Below are 18332 nucleotides of genomic sequence, written 5' to 3'. Positions count from 1 at the left end.
GTGCTGAGGATCGAACTCAGTGCCTCATGCGTGCGAGGCAAGCACTCAATCACTGAGCTTCAACCCGAGTCCTCCCCAGCCACAGTTGCTTAGGGCCTCCCTAAATTGCTGAGGCTGGCTTTTAACTCGTGATCCTCCTGCCTCAGCCTCCCGAGCTGCTGGGATTGCAGGTGTGGCCTGGTTCCATGTGGTATTTTTTAAAATGTAAATTTACTGTCAATGTTAAAATATTGAAAGATTTGACTTGAAGATTCATATTTTAAGATCTTGTTTTTAAAAGATACACACTGGGCACAGTGACACATTTTCATCACAGCTACTTGGGAGGCTAAGGTGGAAGGACCACAAGTTTAAGGCCAGCTTGAGCAACTTAGACAAAACTCCCATTTTGTCTCAAAACAGAAAATAAAAGGGGCTGGACATGTAACACTCTGATAGAGCACTCCTGGTTTCAACCCCCCAGTGCTACTTTAAAAGAAAAAAGATCTGGCAATTCTTGGCTTGCCTTTCCCCTTGGTATAAACAAAGAACCCTGCTCTCTAGTTTGCCACTGGATATAATAATCACAGTTACCTGCTTCACTCAGGACAAGGTTTCCCGTCTGGCCTCTGAAAACAACTGCAGAGATCAAGGACTTTTTGGGGTGGGGGTGCCAAAGATTGAACACGGACACTTAAAACACTCAGCCACCTTCCCATGGGCATAAGTCAGCCACAGTCCCAGCCCTCTTGATTGTCTTTTAGACAGGGTCAGAGTCTCACAAAGTTGCTTAGAACCTCACTAAATTGATGCTGACTTTGAATGTGCAATCTTCTTGCCTCAGTTTCCCGCGTAGCCGGGATTACAGGCATGTACCACTGTGCCCGGCTACAAAAGAGGTTTTGAGCCTGAAAAAAACAGGAAGAATGGAAAGGAAGCTCATTTTTGGAGACAGATGATGAGTCCACAAGGAACATGCACAGAGTTAGAGGGTGCTGTGGGCAGTCAAGAGAAGCTGGTTGGCAGCAAATGAAGACACAGACATGGGATTCAGCTGAAGTCGGTCTGAGATGTCAAATTGCTAGCTGTCTGTGAAACCACCCAAGACAGCAGATGAAATGAAACCTAAATGAGCATTTGAGTTCTCCATGGTCTGCTCCCAGCCTGTCTAGCTGCATTTACTATGGCTCTCAGACAAATGTCCTCCATCCTAGACCATCCTATTTCTTGTTTGAGAAACCTGTATTGTTGTCCTCTTTAAGTCTGTATCTGCCACTGCCTAGAATGCTATTTCCTCCTACCTGCCTATTACATTCTAGTCACCTTTCTAAAATGAGTATAAGATATTGGCTGTGGCATGCAGCAGTATCCCATATACCTCCAGGAAACCCTTTCTCATACTGCCCCGAGTCTGCACCTTCCCATCAGATGGAGCCAGGAACCAAGAAGACTTTGTGCCTGACATACAACAGCATTCAATGAATGGTAGTGGGACAGAAGAAGGGAAGGAGAAAGCACCCTGAGCGTTTTTTGGTGGGGTTAGTCTTGGGATGATGCTGGGTCACGGAAATTAAGGAGGAAAGCTGTTTTCACTAGAGAACCATCTCAGACACCAGAATTTATCCAAGAACAATAAAGACTGAAGAGAGACACTAGATTTTTAGCAAAAATCTGTTACTAATGAGCTTAGAGCTAGAGACAGTTTCTGATACATTATGGTAAAATAATCCAGCAATATATATCAAAAGCTCACATCCTAGATCTAAATAAGTCTACTTGGAAAATCTGTTTGTAATGGATGACACGTTTTCTGTTTTGAAAGACCTCCTATCATGTGATGTCCTGCCAGGAGGTGGGGTATCACCTCCCACTTAGGATGACAAAACCACCAGTCTTCCCCTGCCTACCCTGGGCAGCCAGGCTCAGTCAGTAGGCACTCCCTTCTCTGACCAAGATAGGCAGAGATGATTAGAGGCAGGGGAGCCACTCAGCAACTCTGACCTCAGCATCCAATGATGGCTGCCCTGTCCCCTGGCCATTCAGATGTCCCTTCTCTGGGCCTCAAATGACCTTCTAACTAAGAATTCCATGATTATAAGGTAGCCAAAGCCAATCTCTGAGGCTGGCATCTGGAAATATCCTAACCAATATTGTTTTAGTCAGTTTTTTGTTGCTGTGACTAAAAGCCTGACAAGAACAACATAGAGGAAAAGTTTACTTTAGCTCATGATTTCAGAGTTCAGTCCATGGTTGGCTGACTCCATAGCTCTGGGCCAGAGGTGAGCCAGAACTTTATAAGGGAAGGACATGGCAGTATAAAGCAGCTTAGGACATGGCAAGAGGAAGCACAGAGAGCTAGCTCTGTTTGCCACAAACAAGATATAAATCCCGAAGTCACAATCCAGTGGTCCACCTCCTCCAGCCACATTCCACTTGCCTACAGTGACTAAACCAGTTAATACATATCAGTGGGTTAATTCATGGATTAGGTAAAATCTCTCATAATCTGATCATTTCACCTCTGAAAATTCTTGCATTGTCTCATGTATGAGCTTCTGGGAGACACCTCATATCAAAACTATAACATATATTTTAACTGAGAGAAAGAAAAAATTTTATAAACCCTAAATATAGGGGGGAAATCCACTATACATTTAATATAGCAGAATGTGGAACAAGGCGCCCGTAACAGGAGTACAGAGTTAAATGATGACATAGCTACTTGGTAGAGAGGTACTAATCATTAACAAAATGTTTATAACACTGAAATATAGAAGGGTTTAAAAATACAGCATTACCATAATCCTATTAAATACTACTTGCAAAGAAAAAGTATAATACCAAAATATTAATTATAGAAGCATTTTACTTAATTTTTTAAATTACAAAGGTGGCATAAGCTTACTGTAAGATACTCTAAAGTTATATAAAGAAATCCTTGGTAACCTCCATCAGTTGTCCCAGGCCTTACCCACTCTCACCACTCTGAATATTGACTACAGATCTTTCATACCTCTATACAAGCCTCAACAAACACTGCATATGCTCCTCTTTCCTTTCCTTTAATGAGATCATGGTATATACACTCTGCTTATATTAGTTTGATATTTTCACTTTAGCATACTCAGAAGTGGCATCTACTCATTCTCTAAGCCTTGGTTCTGGGGTTGTGGTCTCTTGGAAACCTTGGAGCTCCAGGCTGACTTAGGTCAGTCATGAGTGATTTACACCAGATGTCCCTTTCCTATACTCTTAAGACCTATCTTTTAGCTCCAGTTCCTAGCCCAGTACTAGAACAAGGGAGATGCTGTAATCATGTTGGCACAGAGGAAGAGAATGAATGAAGGAGAGAGCCAGAGGACAAGATGACTTTGAAGGCAGAATTCCTTGGTGGCAGACAGGGCACTTCTCCCTTGAGAATGAATAAGGATGGCATGGGGGTATGGAGACACACCCATATACACAAGTAATTCCTTGGGGCTAAGGAATTTCACTAGCTTATCTCAATGAACAATGACAAGGAAAAGAAGAAAAAGCAATAAAACAATACCTAAGAAAAAATACTCCCAACAAATAATTTTTCAAAACAATTTTTTGAAAGACAAAAGTAGCTCTAAGGTCTTTGAAATAAACTACACGACTTTGAACTACATTTTTGTCAGGTTCAAAGAACAATTATGCCAGGTGCAGTGGCACATCCTAGCAGCTCAGGAGTCAGACAGGAGACTCTCGAATTCAAAGCCAGCCTCAGCAATGGTGAAGCGCTAAGCAACTCAGTGAGACCCTATCTCTAATAAAATACAAAATAGGACTGGGATGTGGCTCAGTGGTCGCGTGCCCAGAGTTCAATCCCCGGTACCCCCCCACACCCCAAAAAAAGAGCAAATGTAAGAAAAACACACTGGCAGAGTCATACAAGGTAAGGCAACATCATCACCAGTAGCATGTGCACTAGAGGTGGCTTCTGCTAACTTCATGACTGATAATGGGCTTCAACCACAAAATTTCAAATTTCTGGTTAAAAAAAAATCAACTCCTTCTGGAATCAAATGAGGATGCTAACTTCATAGCTCCAAAATATTCCTATATGACTAGCTCAAGTAATTGCTTCTCCTTAATGCTCTATGCTGGTTTCAAATAGAAGCGGGAGTCCTCGAGTCTTACCTATGGAAGAGGCTCTCTGCAATCAACTTAAACCCATACCTTAACACAGCTGGTGATGAGTAAGGATTCCTTTGTACCAATCACTATCCTACCTATTTGTTCCCATAAGTCTACAGAATAACTACGTGTATAAGTTGGGCATCCCTTATCTGAAATGCTTGGGACCAGAAGTGTTTCAGATTTCAGATATTTTTGGATTTTGGAATATTTGCATATACCTAATAAGATATCTTAAGGAAGGGATTCAAGTCTAAACAAGATATTCACTTGTTTCATACATACCTTATATACATAACCTGAAGGTAATTTTGTACAACATTTTGAGTGCGCCTGCATTTTGACTGAGACCCATTACATGAGGTCAAGTGTAAAATCTTCCACTTGTGACATCATGACAGCACAAAAAAAAAGTGTCAGATTTTGGAGTATTTAATATTTTGAATTTTCAGAGTAGGGATGCTGAATCTGTGATTGCTATCCTCATGGTGCAGAGAAGGAAACTGAGGCTTAGCGAGCTCTCCAAGTCAGCCAGGCTGCAAGTGGCAGAGCCCAAATAGACATCCAGGTCTGCGTGATGCCTGCCCAGTAGTGCTGTACTGCACTGTTTTAAAGCCTGTCCTGCTGCATGTCCAGCAGTGCTGAAGGCAGACCCAATGGTTCTAGGTTAAGACTGTTTGTGCAAGGTCAGGGGGGGCCGATTTTTAATCACATCACCAGAACGCTGCTGCAATCACAATAGATGTGCTTAGACAACATTACGTAATAGTCACTATGCTGAGAAGCAAGACTGTCCCTCAACCCTAGTCATTCAGAATTCTTCGTCTGGGCTTTCACAATTGGCTCCCTCCCTCAGACTCAGACAAGGCTCTATTTTGAATTCTAATGAGGATCAGGCACACTGAATATTTAAACTGCAATTACAAAGATCCTACTTTTATGTAAATGTTCTAAAAACAAGAAACAGATCTGAAAATACATAAAGGTACCAGAGGGAATCTCTAAGTCTAATTTGCTTTTAGAGTCTAGGGAAAAAAAAATCCCAATGTTGTTTTCTGCTTGATGCTATCATAGGGCTGCAGTGGGAGAAGAAAAGGGAGGGGGAAAAAAAATCACACAAAAAAGATCTCAGCAAAAATTTTAAAGCCTGGCTCTGGAGTGAAAGGTTCACAAAGAGGTGCTTGAATTCTTTGTTAACAACTGAACAAACAAATTCATCATCAGGCCCTTCTCCTGTGTGGCCCCCTTGTAATTCGTTCTGTATTTATAACTAGAAATTCCCTCACTACTCAAGCGTCTATGACTGGTATGTCAGACCATCAAGGAAGATATGTGCAGGATAGGGAAACAAAAGGCCATTTCATGGCTCACAACATAGTTTTGCACTCCTTTGAGGAGAATGATGATGTGCCGGCTGCCATCCACTCAAGTCCTCTTAGTGACACAGTAAGAGAGCACCATGTGAACAGTAATCGGGTTACATTTGAATGGTTTGCTTAAATCCCACCCCTACTAGTTAAAACACACCTTGCCTGCAGTTTCATGTATGTATGAGTTTACATATAAAATGATCAATATGCAAATGATCAATGCCTTGCATTTGAGTGGAATAGGTAAGTAATATTTTTGCTGTGTCTTGAGGCTCTTGAACCAATCCCTTACCCCTCAAATGCCTTTCCTATTAAGATCATAATTTAACTTCTGTAGCATTTGGATGTCCTCTTCTAAATGCTAGCATTTATGGAAAGGGAGTGTGAATTTTTTTTTTTTTTTTTTTGGTCTTCTGGGTGATTTTCTCTATTGCTGGTAATGAAAAATATCTATTCCATTTTGTGTCAGTTATTTTTAATTTCTATAAGTTCTATTTGGTCTCTTCAAATTTTCTATGCTACTTTATTTTTTTAAGAGTTTGCTGTTCTATCAAGATGTTTTCAAGCTTAACTTTTTTTTTAAATTTAAAAAGCAGAATTAATGTTATAATTTATGTCTGATAAATTTTAAATTACAAGTCTATGCCAATTGGTTTTCATTTTCCACAGTCTATTGCTGATCCTTGCTCATGCTGTGCTATTCCATGTATGCTAGCTTATTCTCTGCTCACTTATCTTCAATTGCACGCTGGTCATTGCCTTTAGAAATATATATATATATATGTGGTTGATTCCTAGAGATGTAGGATAAATATTCTTTGCTCTAATAGGCATTTCATTTGTTTTTGACATATAACTGGAGCCTCAAACCAAATTCATGGTATGGGTTTCCCAGGCTACCTGAGTGTATTATGTCCACGGTGCAAATTCACATGAGGGCCTTTCTCACCCAGCTTATCAAAACTGTATTCCCCCACACCCACCTTTCTTTTTCCTCCCATATTCTATTCAGTGCCAATACTGCCTTCTCCACAGTCCTCAAGTGCAAGTTTAATTTACTTAAGGGTGTAAATTACTCAGAGGGTATAGCTCTTTAGAGTCCCAATGCCAAGAGTCTCCTAGTACACTTCTGAGTTGAAGTGGGCCTAAGAACTTATTTTCTATCCCACTTTTTTGCCCCTCTCAGGACTATAGAAAACCCCAATTTCTACCTGCAAATAGGCATTATCAAATTAAAAATTAAAAAAAGAGAAAATACTGGAAAGCACCTAAGAGTTTAGAGTTTGGAAGAATAGTGATTCTTCACATGTTAGCTTTATAAACTCATGCACCTTTGTGAGATGTAGCAACAAATAAGAATCGCAGTGACTGCTACCATTGTACACATTTAGTGTCACTTACCTTTAGGCAAGGCACTGTACATAGGCAATATATAATTTAAACTTTGCAAAATGCTGCATAGGGATTACTGCAGAACAACAAGCATCTGCATCAGAACTGCTAGGCATTCTTAACAAATAATGTGCACTCTTGAATTCCATCTTAGATCTACTCAATCAGAATATCTAGCCAAGTACTCCAAGTGAAATATGAATCCCCATTTTATATACAAGGCATCAAAACATAAAGTGACTTGAAAAAAACAACATCACCAAATGTAGGATCTTAACTTGGTCAGACTTCAAAACCTGAGCAACTCTTAACTGTTCTGGGGCAGGTTCAATAATAAGCTAATAGTTTTTAAAAGTCAGAAAAGCAAACAAGAGCGTCTTTAAAACCTACAAGAACTACCACTACCAACCTGCATAATGTTATACAATTTCTCAAACTATTAATCTCTGTAAACAAACAAAGGTTTCACAGATTAGATTAAAAAAAGAAAAAGATAATGAATGATAATCTGTCTGAACCCCAAATAATTCATTTCATCATAAGATAAACACATCTTTTGGCAATGTCAGTGCTTCATCAAATAAATGACACCACTTGTATCAGAGGAGCAACCAAATCCCCGCAGTAATGAGACATGGGAAACTCAAAGCAGAGTGAATCCACAAGTGATCCAAGAAGCCAGGCCGTGATGATCATCATCTCTTACCACATGAGGCTGACTTTCTGTCCACCAGGCTCACACGCCTGGTTTCAGTGCGAAGTCTCTCATCTGTGTTCTCCACAAGGCTGGCAAGGTCATCAATTATCTCTATAAAGGAAAGCAAGATGGGAGATTAATACTCCCACAATACCCCAGCTCAGACTGTGGTTCCATAGCGGTGATCATCCTTCCCAGTAATAATCTGTAAAGCACCATGAGTGAAAAGGTATATGATATTCTTTGAAAACTGCAATTCTGATTAAAATAGGCCAAAAAAAAAAAATAGTAAAGAAAGAAAACTGGTTTAATGGGATTCCAGGAAAGCAAATTTAGGGAAAAGAAAGCATGACACAATGAATTTATGCCCAAATTTTCATTCAAGTATAAAGGTGACAGGAAGGAAAACTTCAGGGATGACCTTGGCCCTTCTTCTTGAGAAAATCACTTGATGAGAAAACTAGCCAAGCAAGAGATGAATAAAAATAAAAAACTTAATGAAGAAACCAGAGACCGTGGCATAAGAGATAATGGATAGTTAGAATGAAATTCATCTCAAAACTGAACTGAGACTAAGCGAATATATGGATAACAGAAAGGTACATAAATGTTGCAAACAACATGTGACCCAGAATTCCAACTGAAAAATTAGGGAACCATTGGGAATAGGGAAGTAAAGTAAAAAGAAGTTGAAATAATTATTTTTTTTCCATTTCTCACAGCAAGTCACATCAAGCCATTAACAAGTTAAACATAGAAATATATAGCTTTTTAAAACTATTAAAACTTCAATGTGCTTTATGTCATTTTTTGGTGAATCTTTAGCAATTATCATCTTTTAGTAATTACTATCTCTTGCAAGGATCCTTTCTGTGGAGTTCATTTTTTTATGCTAATCTTTAAAAAGTAAAATTAAACACATTTAACTTCATTTTAAGTGACATTTAAAACAGCATATTATGATCTTAATTATGTGAAATTACTTATATCCATCTTCCTATATTTACATACCTATAGGGATATATGTGGAAGAGGCATTCTAATGTTAATAATGATTATTTCTATCTGGCTGTGGTGGCACATGCCTATAATCCCAGAGACTCAGGAGGCTGTGAATCTCAAATTCGAGGCCAGCCTCAGCAACATAGCAAAAGCCTGTCTCTAAATAAATAAATAAATAAAAAGGGCCAGGGATATAGCTCAGTGGTAGAGCACCCCTGGTTTCAATTCCCAGTACTACCAAACAAAAAAAAAAAAAAAAAAAGAATTTATTTCCAGGTTGTGGGATCCTCTAAAACTATGAGCCCAAATAAATCTATCTTCTTTATAACTTATATAACTCAGATATTTTGTCAAAGTGACAGAAATCTGACATACTGTTCAAAAAGGAAGAGAAAAAATGGGCAAAAAGATCTGAAAGGAAGATAAGAACTATATTTGCAGATGACATGATTGTGTACATAGAAAACTATGAAATCTATTTAAAACTATTAGAATAAGTGACCTTAAAAGATTGGTAGATACAAAGTCAACTGTGAAAGGCAATTTATTTCCAAATACTTAAACAATAGAAAGAAAAGAAAACCCATTTAAGTGTAAGAGCATAAAAAACTTTATCAGGTACTTAGAAATAAACGTAACAGATGTGTAAATCCTTCACACTTAAAACTACAAAATGCTATTCGGGAAAAAAAATTAAAGAAAACCTAAAAAAAAAAAAGCATTATAGCACATTCATAAATTAGAAGACTCGATGTTTAAAAGATACCTATTCACGTTTCTCAATTGATGTATAGAACCAATGTAATCTCAAACTCCTAGCACGCTTTTTAAATGAAACTAGCAATTCTAAAACTCACATGGAAATGTAAATAATTATAAGTAGTCTGAATAATCTTAACAAAGGAAAAAAAGTTGGAGATATTAAACTACCAATTCATTTTTTATCATAAATGCACAATAATTAAGACAGCATGTATTAGAATAAAGACAAAATAGCAATGATACAAAACAGAAAGCCTAGAGACAGACCTCTGTGAGTGCACACATGCATGTACACCCAATTTTCAATAAAGTCATCAACAAAGTCATTCAAATGGAAAAAGAATAGACTTTTCAACAAATGATGCTGGAACAACTGGATATATGTATGCAGAAACAAAATGACTTTTTTTCCCACCATGCAGACCTAACTAAGTTCCAGGACCATAAAGCTTCTAGAAGAAGAAAAAAAAAAAAAAAAAAAGGAGAAAATCTTTATGACTTTGAATGGGCAAATATTTCTTGCACAGGAAAAAAGGGAATATTCAAAAGAGAATAAATTTGGTCAGATATTATAAAAATAAAAATTTGTGCTCATCCAAAGACACCATTACGAAAACTGATAAACAAGTCTTAGTCTGGTAAAAACAGTATTTGCAGGATATGTACTTGACAAAATATTTGTATATAGACCATATAAAAAATCCCTAGAAAAGACAAACCCAGCCTTAAAAAAGATCTGAACAGATGTTTTGCAAAAGAAGATACACAAATGGCTCATAGACTCAGAAAAGGAATTCAGCATTGTTAGTTGTAGAGAAATACCAATTTAAACCATGATAAGATACAACTTCACATTCATTAGAACACTAAAATTAAAGACTGACAATGCTAATTGTTTAGAAAGATGTGTGCTCTGTAGAAGTGTACATCAGTTCTCATCAAGCCAATCATAATCTGTTCTTTCACTCAGAACTTTCACTCCTAGGTGCTTGCTAATTAAAAATAAAAATATATTTCTCAAAAAGACTTATCATAAATAAGGCTCTATACATATTTTTGTATAACCCCAAACTAGAAACAACTGAAATATCAACCATTAGGAGAATGGGTGAGCAAATCAGGTTATAGCTATAAAATAAAAAAATGAGTTACTAATGAATGCAAAAACTATATAAATAGTAAATTTTTTTGGCTAAAACAATAAAAATCGACATGTGTTTTATGTTCCATTTGTATGAAATGTAAAGATAAACATAACTCATAGGATAGAAATATCTCTAGGGTAATTCGGGGATTGACTAGAAAGGCACAAAAGAGAATTTTTCAGAATGATGGAAATATTATATATGTTATGAAATTTGTATTTATATAATTTACATATTTATAATATTATAAATACGAATGTATATAGTTATCAAAACTCAGAACTGAACACTAAAAGCCCTGTGTATTTGATTTTACATAAGTTATACAATTTAAAATGTAAACCAGAAAAAAATAATTTAAAGTTTACAATATTAGAGTACTCTTAAGCTTTTCCGGTAAATAAGAAGGAATAAAGAAGAAAGGGAGGGAGGAAGAACTGCTTTAAGACTAACAAAACTTTAGAACTGTTAAGAAGTCATTCCACCACCTTGTGGTTCCTTCATCTTTAACTGTTCCACTGCCAGGGAAAATGTAAATCTTTCACTGAATACTCCAGCAATGGTAACAAGGACACTTGTTAAAAAAAAAAAAAACAGCTCCGTGGTTGCGCTAGCCAGTGACTATAATTATTATAAAGTTCTATATAATGAACTGAAAATCTGTCTGCTTCCACTGTAACCCCAGTTACTTCCAGACAGACACAATCTCAGTGCCCTTTCTTTCATAATTTTCCTGTATCTCTTTTGTCTTAGGCTAGAGACAACTTGGAATCTTAACAAGTCCTCAAAGGAAGAGATTTCCCGATTTTGTGACATGCGATGTTTAGTCTCAGTATTCTTCCTAAAACATGGTGTGTGTGTGTGTGTGTGGCGGGGGGGGGGGGGTCAGCACAGTACACGGTTGTTTTTATATTCAGGAGCATTTAAAATTAAGGATTTTTTGGATGGAATGTTGACTATGGGGCACACAGGACAAGGACCTTCACAAATATCCTCATTCTGTGAGGCTTCCATTAGTTTTTCACTTTTCATTGTTATTCTTTACTTTTGCTGCTGAGCCTAGTTGTACAAACTTGTGCTTTGTTTGCTGATATAAATTCAGTGTTATTTTCCTACGTAAGAGACAACTAATAACTAAATATAGAAGTAGAGGAACTCGTGCTTTTTTAAAATATGGAATATTTTAAAAAGATAAATTTATACCACTATAATGTGTCTGCTTTATAGAAAGGAATAGTTAACTGTTCAATTGAATGAGAGACCATCTATTGGATGATTTCTTTTAAACTTTATGACCTCTAGCAACAGCTTTTAATTTTTTAAAACATTAATTTGGGGGTTTCCCCTATTCTCGGTTGTCCATATACACATTGGCATTATGTTCTTAAAAATCTGTTCAAAAAATTAAGTATTTTTATGATCCACGCCTCATGCCTTATCAGGATATTCCATAGTAACTGTATATGACTTGTACAGCTGAGGGGTACATTGTTGTCATGTAACTGATTATAGTCAGGCTCTCACAATATGTCTCAATACCATAATATGTAATATAAAGTTCAGGTTTAATATCCTCTGTTATTATAGGAAAGTAAGTGCAAAATACTCCTTGTCTAACAATAAATATGTCGGCTGTTCTATGCTAACTAGGTTTCTAGATATATTACAAATATTTATAAATTTAGAGAGAAATCTGACTCAGAGGTAAATCAATAAATTTGTAGATTAGTTCAGCAAAACTCAATAGTCAACAGTGAAGGGATTAATGTTTTAATCTAAACCAAATACAAAGTTTTTCATTTTGGCTGGTAACCCTCTTCTATTATTTTTAAAACAACTCTAATTTTTAAGACGTAAAAACAATTTAATTGTAGTTTATAAATACCCTCAAGTATGGAAGCACCTTTGGGTAAAGGCTAGAAGAATTTGCAGAAAGCTAGAAAAAGCCTAGACTGCTGTAAATGGAACATTAAGCGAAGGCTCAGAAAAAGCTATCGGAAGTCTGAATCTTCTTAGAGATTACTCATATGGCTGTCATCAGAGTGCTGGCAGAAATATGGACAGCACAGGTCATTTTGATGAGGTCTCAGATGAATGCCAGGAACAATGTATTGGAAAATGGAGAACAGGCCATCTTTGTTACACAGTTGCAAACAATATGGAGGCACTGTGTCCATATCCTAGGATTTTGTGGAATGGAGGATTGAAGATTGATGAACTAGGATATCTGGCAGAAGAACTATCTAAGCATGAGAGCATCCAGACTGCTGCATGGCTACTTTTAACCACACACAGTGAGATGTCATAGCAAATAGATAATTTCAGATGGAATTTACAACTAAAAGCAAAGCAGAAAGAGTCAGAAGATTTTCAGGAGAGCCATGTAAGGAATGAAAAAGAATGTTTGGGAGAAAGTACTAAAGATATGTTCAAGTGGCTATTTACTAAAGAGATTCACAGGGTTAGAGGCAGTCAGGTGCTATTCATTAAGACAGTGTCAGAAAGATGTTTCAGAGATCTTGGAGGTTGTCCTCCCATCACAGGCCCAGAGCTACTGCAGGTCTCAGCTCACCACATTCCATCATGGTGTTCCTTGACCACTCCAGCTGTGACTTTGCTGGACCCATTGGTCTAGAAGTTGTGTACAAGCAATAAGCACTGGCAGCAGCCACACGGTGGGTGTCAAGCCTACAGGACTGCAGAATGCAAGAGCTTGGAAACATGACCACCTCTGCCTAGATTTCAAAAGATGCTGCAGGCTACCTGAGGGCCCAAGCAGAAGCCTATCACATGGGCAGGGTTACTGCAGAAAGCATTTACCAGAGCAATGTCTAATGGAGCCATAGGAGCAGAATCATTCTTACAGTCCCAGAAATGTAGAGCTACCAGCATATAATGCTAGCCAGGGAAAACTGTAGGAATAAGACTCCAAACAGTAAGAGCTGTTGCCTGGACTGAGCCCAAAAAAGCATAGGGGTAAGGTCCCCAGGGCCGAAAACGCCCAGCCCCAACACAGTGTCCCCATGATATGGGGACATGGATTCAAAGGAAATTGTTCTCCATATTTAAAACTCAATATTACTTTCCCTGTTTGAAGTTACTTAAGACCAATAATCCCTCTTTCTTGCCCCCCTCTCTCTCTTTTGCAGTGGGAATATCTATCCAATGTCTATATCCCTACTGCATTTTGGGAGTAGATAACTTGTGTAATTTCATGACTTCACAGCTGGACAGAACTTGTCTCAGGATGAATCATGCCTTGAGTCTCATCCACATCTGATTCAGATGAAACCTTGGACTTTCGAGTTGGTGCTGGACCAAGACTTTGGAGCTACTGGAATAGAATGAATTTATTTTGCATGTAAGAAGCACATGAATTTGGGAGGCAGAATGCTATGGTTTGAATATGTGCATGTGGTAGAAAATTTACTTCCAAATAAATAAATTGAGGTATTTGGAGGTGAGGTCTTTGGAAGGTAATTAGGATTAGATGAGGTGATGAGACTGGGGGTCCCCATGATGGGATTAGTGACTTTATAAGAAAAGCAAGAGATCCAAGCTTGCACACTTGCTGTATCTTGCCATGTAATGTCCTTTGTCATGTTGTTACACAGTAAGAAAGTCATCAGACAGGACCCCTTGATCTCGGACAACAAGTTCAAGAAAGTTCTTTTCTTTATAAGTTATCCAGACTCTGCTATTATATTATAGCAGTAGCAAATGGATGAAGACAGTTCCTGTCTAAAAACTGAAATATATGTTTTCTCATAATTGCAATAAAAGAGCCTCCCCAACACAATAGTATTTGTATTTTTTCATGCAGCTATATAGCCTTCAGTTACAATTTCTACTGGTTACAAAATATTCATTCCATTAAATCACCATTCTATAAGTAACAGCCCATTGTCAAATACTTGGAATGCTTTCCTATTTCTAAATAATGAATCAACTAATTCGTTCTTTCATTATTATTTTCATTCTTTTGATTCACTTCCTTAAGTTAACAAAGTAAGACTGTGAATGCTTTACGGACTTTGAAACAGAATATCAAATTATTTTTTAAAAGGTTCATTCTGCCACTGTTGGTTGGTTGGTTTGGTAGAATTTACTCTACTTGTCAGTTACTCTGAGAAAGAGATTTTCTAGGCCAGGGAACCTAAGGGAATTCCTCCCTTGCAGACCACAGCAACTAAGGTGGGAATTCCCCTAACCACAGTCTATTAAGAGCAAATTAAATACAGGTTTCAGAGTACAGGCTGTGGAACAACCAGCTGATTATTTCAGATTTCTGACAGTTGAGCCTCCAAAGAGGAACTGTTATCTTGCTTCCTGGTGTTTGCATTTGGTTCCGAGAAGAAGCCTACATTTCATTTGAGATATCAAGTGCCATTATAGCACAGAATGGGGAAAGAAGGACAATGTAAAGATAGCACAAAACTGACAATGAAAAGCACTAAGAAATATCGTATTATTTCAAAATATCAGACTCCAATTATACCACATAATTTTTTCTACTCAATTACAGCCTCAATAAATTCTATATAAAGGCAGAACATGTGTCAGATGAATCTGATGCTTTTTTATATGAATAATGGATTCTCAAGGATGCAATCATTATGCTATTATGCCATTCCTTAACATTGCTAATGACACTTGAAGATAAATGCTTATTAAAAAAAAATAAGTGTTGGGTATGGTGGCACATGCTTACAATCCTAGCTACTGAGGAAGTAGAGGCAGGGGGATTGCAAGTTCAAGGCCAGCCTGAACAATTTAGTGAGGCCCTACCTCAAAGTAAAAAGAGCTGAGGATACTGTAGCTCAGGGGTAGAGTGCTTGCCTAGCATGTTTGAGTCCCTGACTTTTAACCCCAGTTCCTCAAGCAAAACAAAAACCACAGAAAACGAAAAACAATACAATGAGGAAAGAGCCAGTCTTGAAGGTATTTCTTTAATTCCCTCTGTTCCCTACCATTGAATTGATACTTGAAATGATCGATGGAAACTAAAAATAGGTATGGTGGCCTCTAATAACACTAGGAAGAGATGTCAAATGTATTACGGAAAACAGGGACAGAAGAAAAGATTGACCTATAACTAAGCAAAAGGACAATAACAACTCACCTAAAGCATCCTAAGGCAGGGAGGTTGGTAGGAACCTCTGTAGACCCATGCAGAGTCTCTCGGAGCCATGCAGGCTTGAAGGCCATGGAAAGAAGTAGGGAGAAATTTGCCCTGGCCACATCTTACACATGGCCAGGTAGGCCAGGCGAGGCAAAAAGCATAGGCTCATTCCTACTCCCTCCTGCCATAAACCAAGGCCTTTCAACTGGGCCTGAAATATGTAACAGAGCTGTATACTAAGAAGAAACCCTTCCCAACTTCTAAAATAGACACACATCTCTGCATGTGAAGAGAGCAAAGAGAACAGTAAAGAGCTCAAAGAAACATCTGAGAAGTATTCAAAAGACTGTTCTCTTTCCCTTTCCCCAGCACCCTAGGAAACAAAATTCTTTCCAGAAAAAGAAACCTTGAAAAATTGTCCAGTTTCTTTCTAAAAAAAGATTTAAGGGGATACCAAATCAATGCAACAAGAACAGAGAGCCACAATAAGAGAACAAATAAGATTATTAATAACACTGTATGAAGTAGAAGCATAATTGTCAAAGGAAAAACTACAATGAAGGCAGTTAAAATAGGTAAAAGACCTAGAAAGTGAGCCTGAATAATCTCCCAGAACACAAAGGAAAAACATTTAGGGAGAACAAGTAAGAGGCAGGAATAAAGATCCAGGAAAACAGGAGCAGAAACAAAAATCAAAGAAGAAAATTTCCTTAAGCTTATAAAACACATGAGTCTTCCTAAACAACAACAACAAAACTACATTTTGTGCAACATTAATGAAAAGTTCTAGCAACATTTCATAAAATTTCTAAACGTGAGAATAAAGAAAAAAAATTGTACAAGCATTCTAATAAGTGAGAAGCAGGAAAGAAAGCTTACCAACAAAGGGAAAAAATTAAACTGGTTTCAGACAGTGACACACTAAATATCAGAAAACAATGGAGTAGAAAGATGTGTAAGGACAAAGACTATGATCTATGGATTCAAAACCTATCCATTCCAAGCTGGTGCATTTGTGTACCTGTTGTCCCAGTTACTCAAGAGGCAGAGAAGGGGAGGAACACTGGGTCAACGACTTCAAGACCAACCTGGGCAACACTGAAACTTTGTCATTTGTTCATTCATTCATTTATATACACATCATAGGTAAATAAATATATCTATCCATGCTGTGGTGGATGCTCATGGATGAGAGAAAGACATAACAGCACATGCAACCAGAGAGCACACACCCATCTTGTTAATATAGGGAACAAGGTCATGAAAAGAAGAGTACTAAGTGAGACCAAACTACACAGGTTTGTTCCAGGAAAGGGCTTACAGCATCACAGGATGGCAATCACTCACTATATCTGCTTGGGGGGCTCTGAAGCCATGGCAGGCAGGCCTTTGGCCAGATTTCCCCTACTCGATCACTGCTTGGTTTGCTCTTTCCATGTTGCACTGAGGTTTATAATGTCCTTCATACCAAAGGACTGTCCAAATCCCTGTCTGTTCATCTTTAACTTCCATGTTCTTAAAAATCACCTGGAGCTGCCATAAAACATGCATTTTATAAATCCAGCAAAATCACCTTTATGACAGGTACAGCAATATCACTTACATACTTTTGTCAGCTATTAGAGCTCCAAACTGTCAGAACACAAATTAAGTGGCAGAAAGACCAAATATAGTAAATAACACATGCAAAACACATTCATTTTAGGAGGGCCAAATGGTTGAGAGCATTTGCCTCATGCTGCACTAATATTCACTGCCTGGGGATATAATCTGCTGGCCTTGCTCCCATTTGCAGAAAGCATGCATAAGTATTCAGAGCTAGAAAAAATATAAATGAGCATTGTGTCAAAGTGAACTGTGATAGGTGCATATACATATAGAAATAAATAAAAGTGATTGTACATCCATATATCTATGTACACATATTTTATATATTTTTCTGAAATATACCCACACACAATCTTTAGAAAAATATTTCAGAGATAAATAACGTTGTAACATCCTCCCAAAGTTATGTGGGTATACCATTCAAGCACCATTCCAGAAAAATAAAATTACTTTAAATAGTATTCTTAAATGATGAATACATAAATGGGAAAAAAAGAAAATCAAAATTGGTTGGGTTGCCGGGTACAGTGGTACACACCTGTAATCCCAGTGGCTTAGGAGGCTGAGGGAAGAGGACCACAAGTTCAAAGCCAGCCTCAACAATTTAGTGAGGCCCTCAGCAACTGAGAAAGACCCTGCCTCAAAATAAAAATAAATAAATAAATTAAAAGGTCTGGGGATGTGGATCAGTGATAAAGTACCCCTGGGTTCGGTCTCTGGTAAATAAATAGAATTTTTATTTTTTGATGTGAAACATACCTCACATATAGAAAAATATGAAAAACCATATGTATACCTCAGTTAATTATCAAAAAGCATGTGTACCTTTTTTTTTCTTTATGCAGTGCTGGAGCTCAAACCCATGGCCTTGTGCATTCCAGACCAGTGCATTACCCCTGAGCTACAATCCCAGCCTGAATTATCACAGAGTGAATGCCCATTTAATTATTACCAATGTAAACAAAGAGGAAGCTGAAAAGCCTCAACAATTCCTTTGTATCCTACTTTGCCTTCTAATTACTACTATTTCTCTAGTTCTCCAAAATAACAAGCATTCTTTTAATAACATTGACATGCTTTTCTGTACAGTTTTA

General features: G+C 37.6%; 1 protein-coding gene across 7 annotated transcripts in view; it reads right to left on the bottom strand.

The window, feature by feature from the left end:
• STX8 (syntaxin 8) overlaps positions 1–18332 on the bottom strand; it is a 250382-nt gene that overhangs the window by 97736 nt on the left and 134314 nt on the right. For all 7 annotated transcript variants that reach the window (XM_081272232.1, XM_081272230.1, XM_081272231.1 and 4 more), the window contains one exon: positions 7609–7710. In XM_081272232.1, coding sequence (XP_081128358.1) covers positions 7609–7710 — 102 coding nt within the window. The remainder of the gene's footprint in view (positions 1–7608; positions 7711–18332) is intronic.

The sequence above is a fragment of the Spermophilus citellus genome, assembly GCF_964194105.1.
Source record: "Spermophilus citellus genome assembly, chromosome: 17".
Lineage (NCBI taxonomy): Eukaryota > Metazoa > Chordata > Mammalia > Rodentia > Sciuridae > Spermophilus > Spermophilus citellus.
This window is presented reverse-complemented; position numbering and strand designations above follow the sequence as displayed.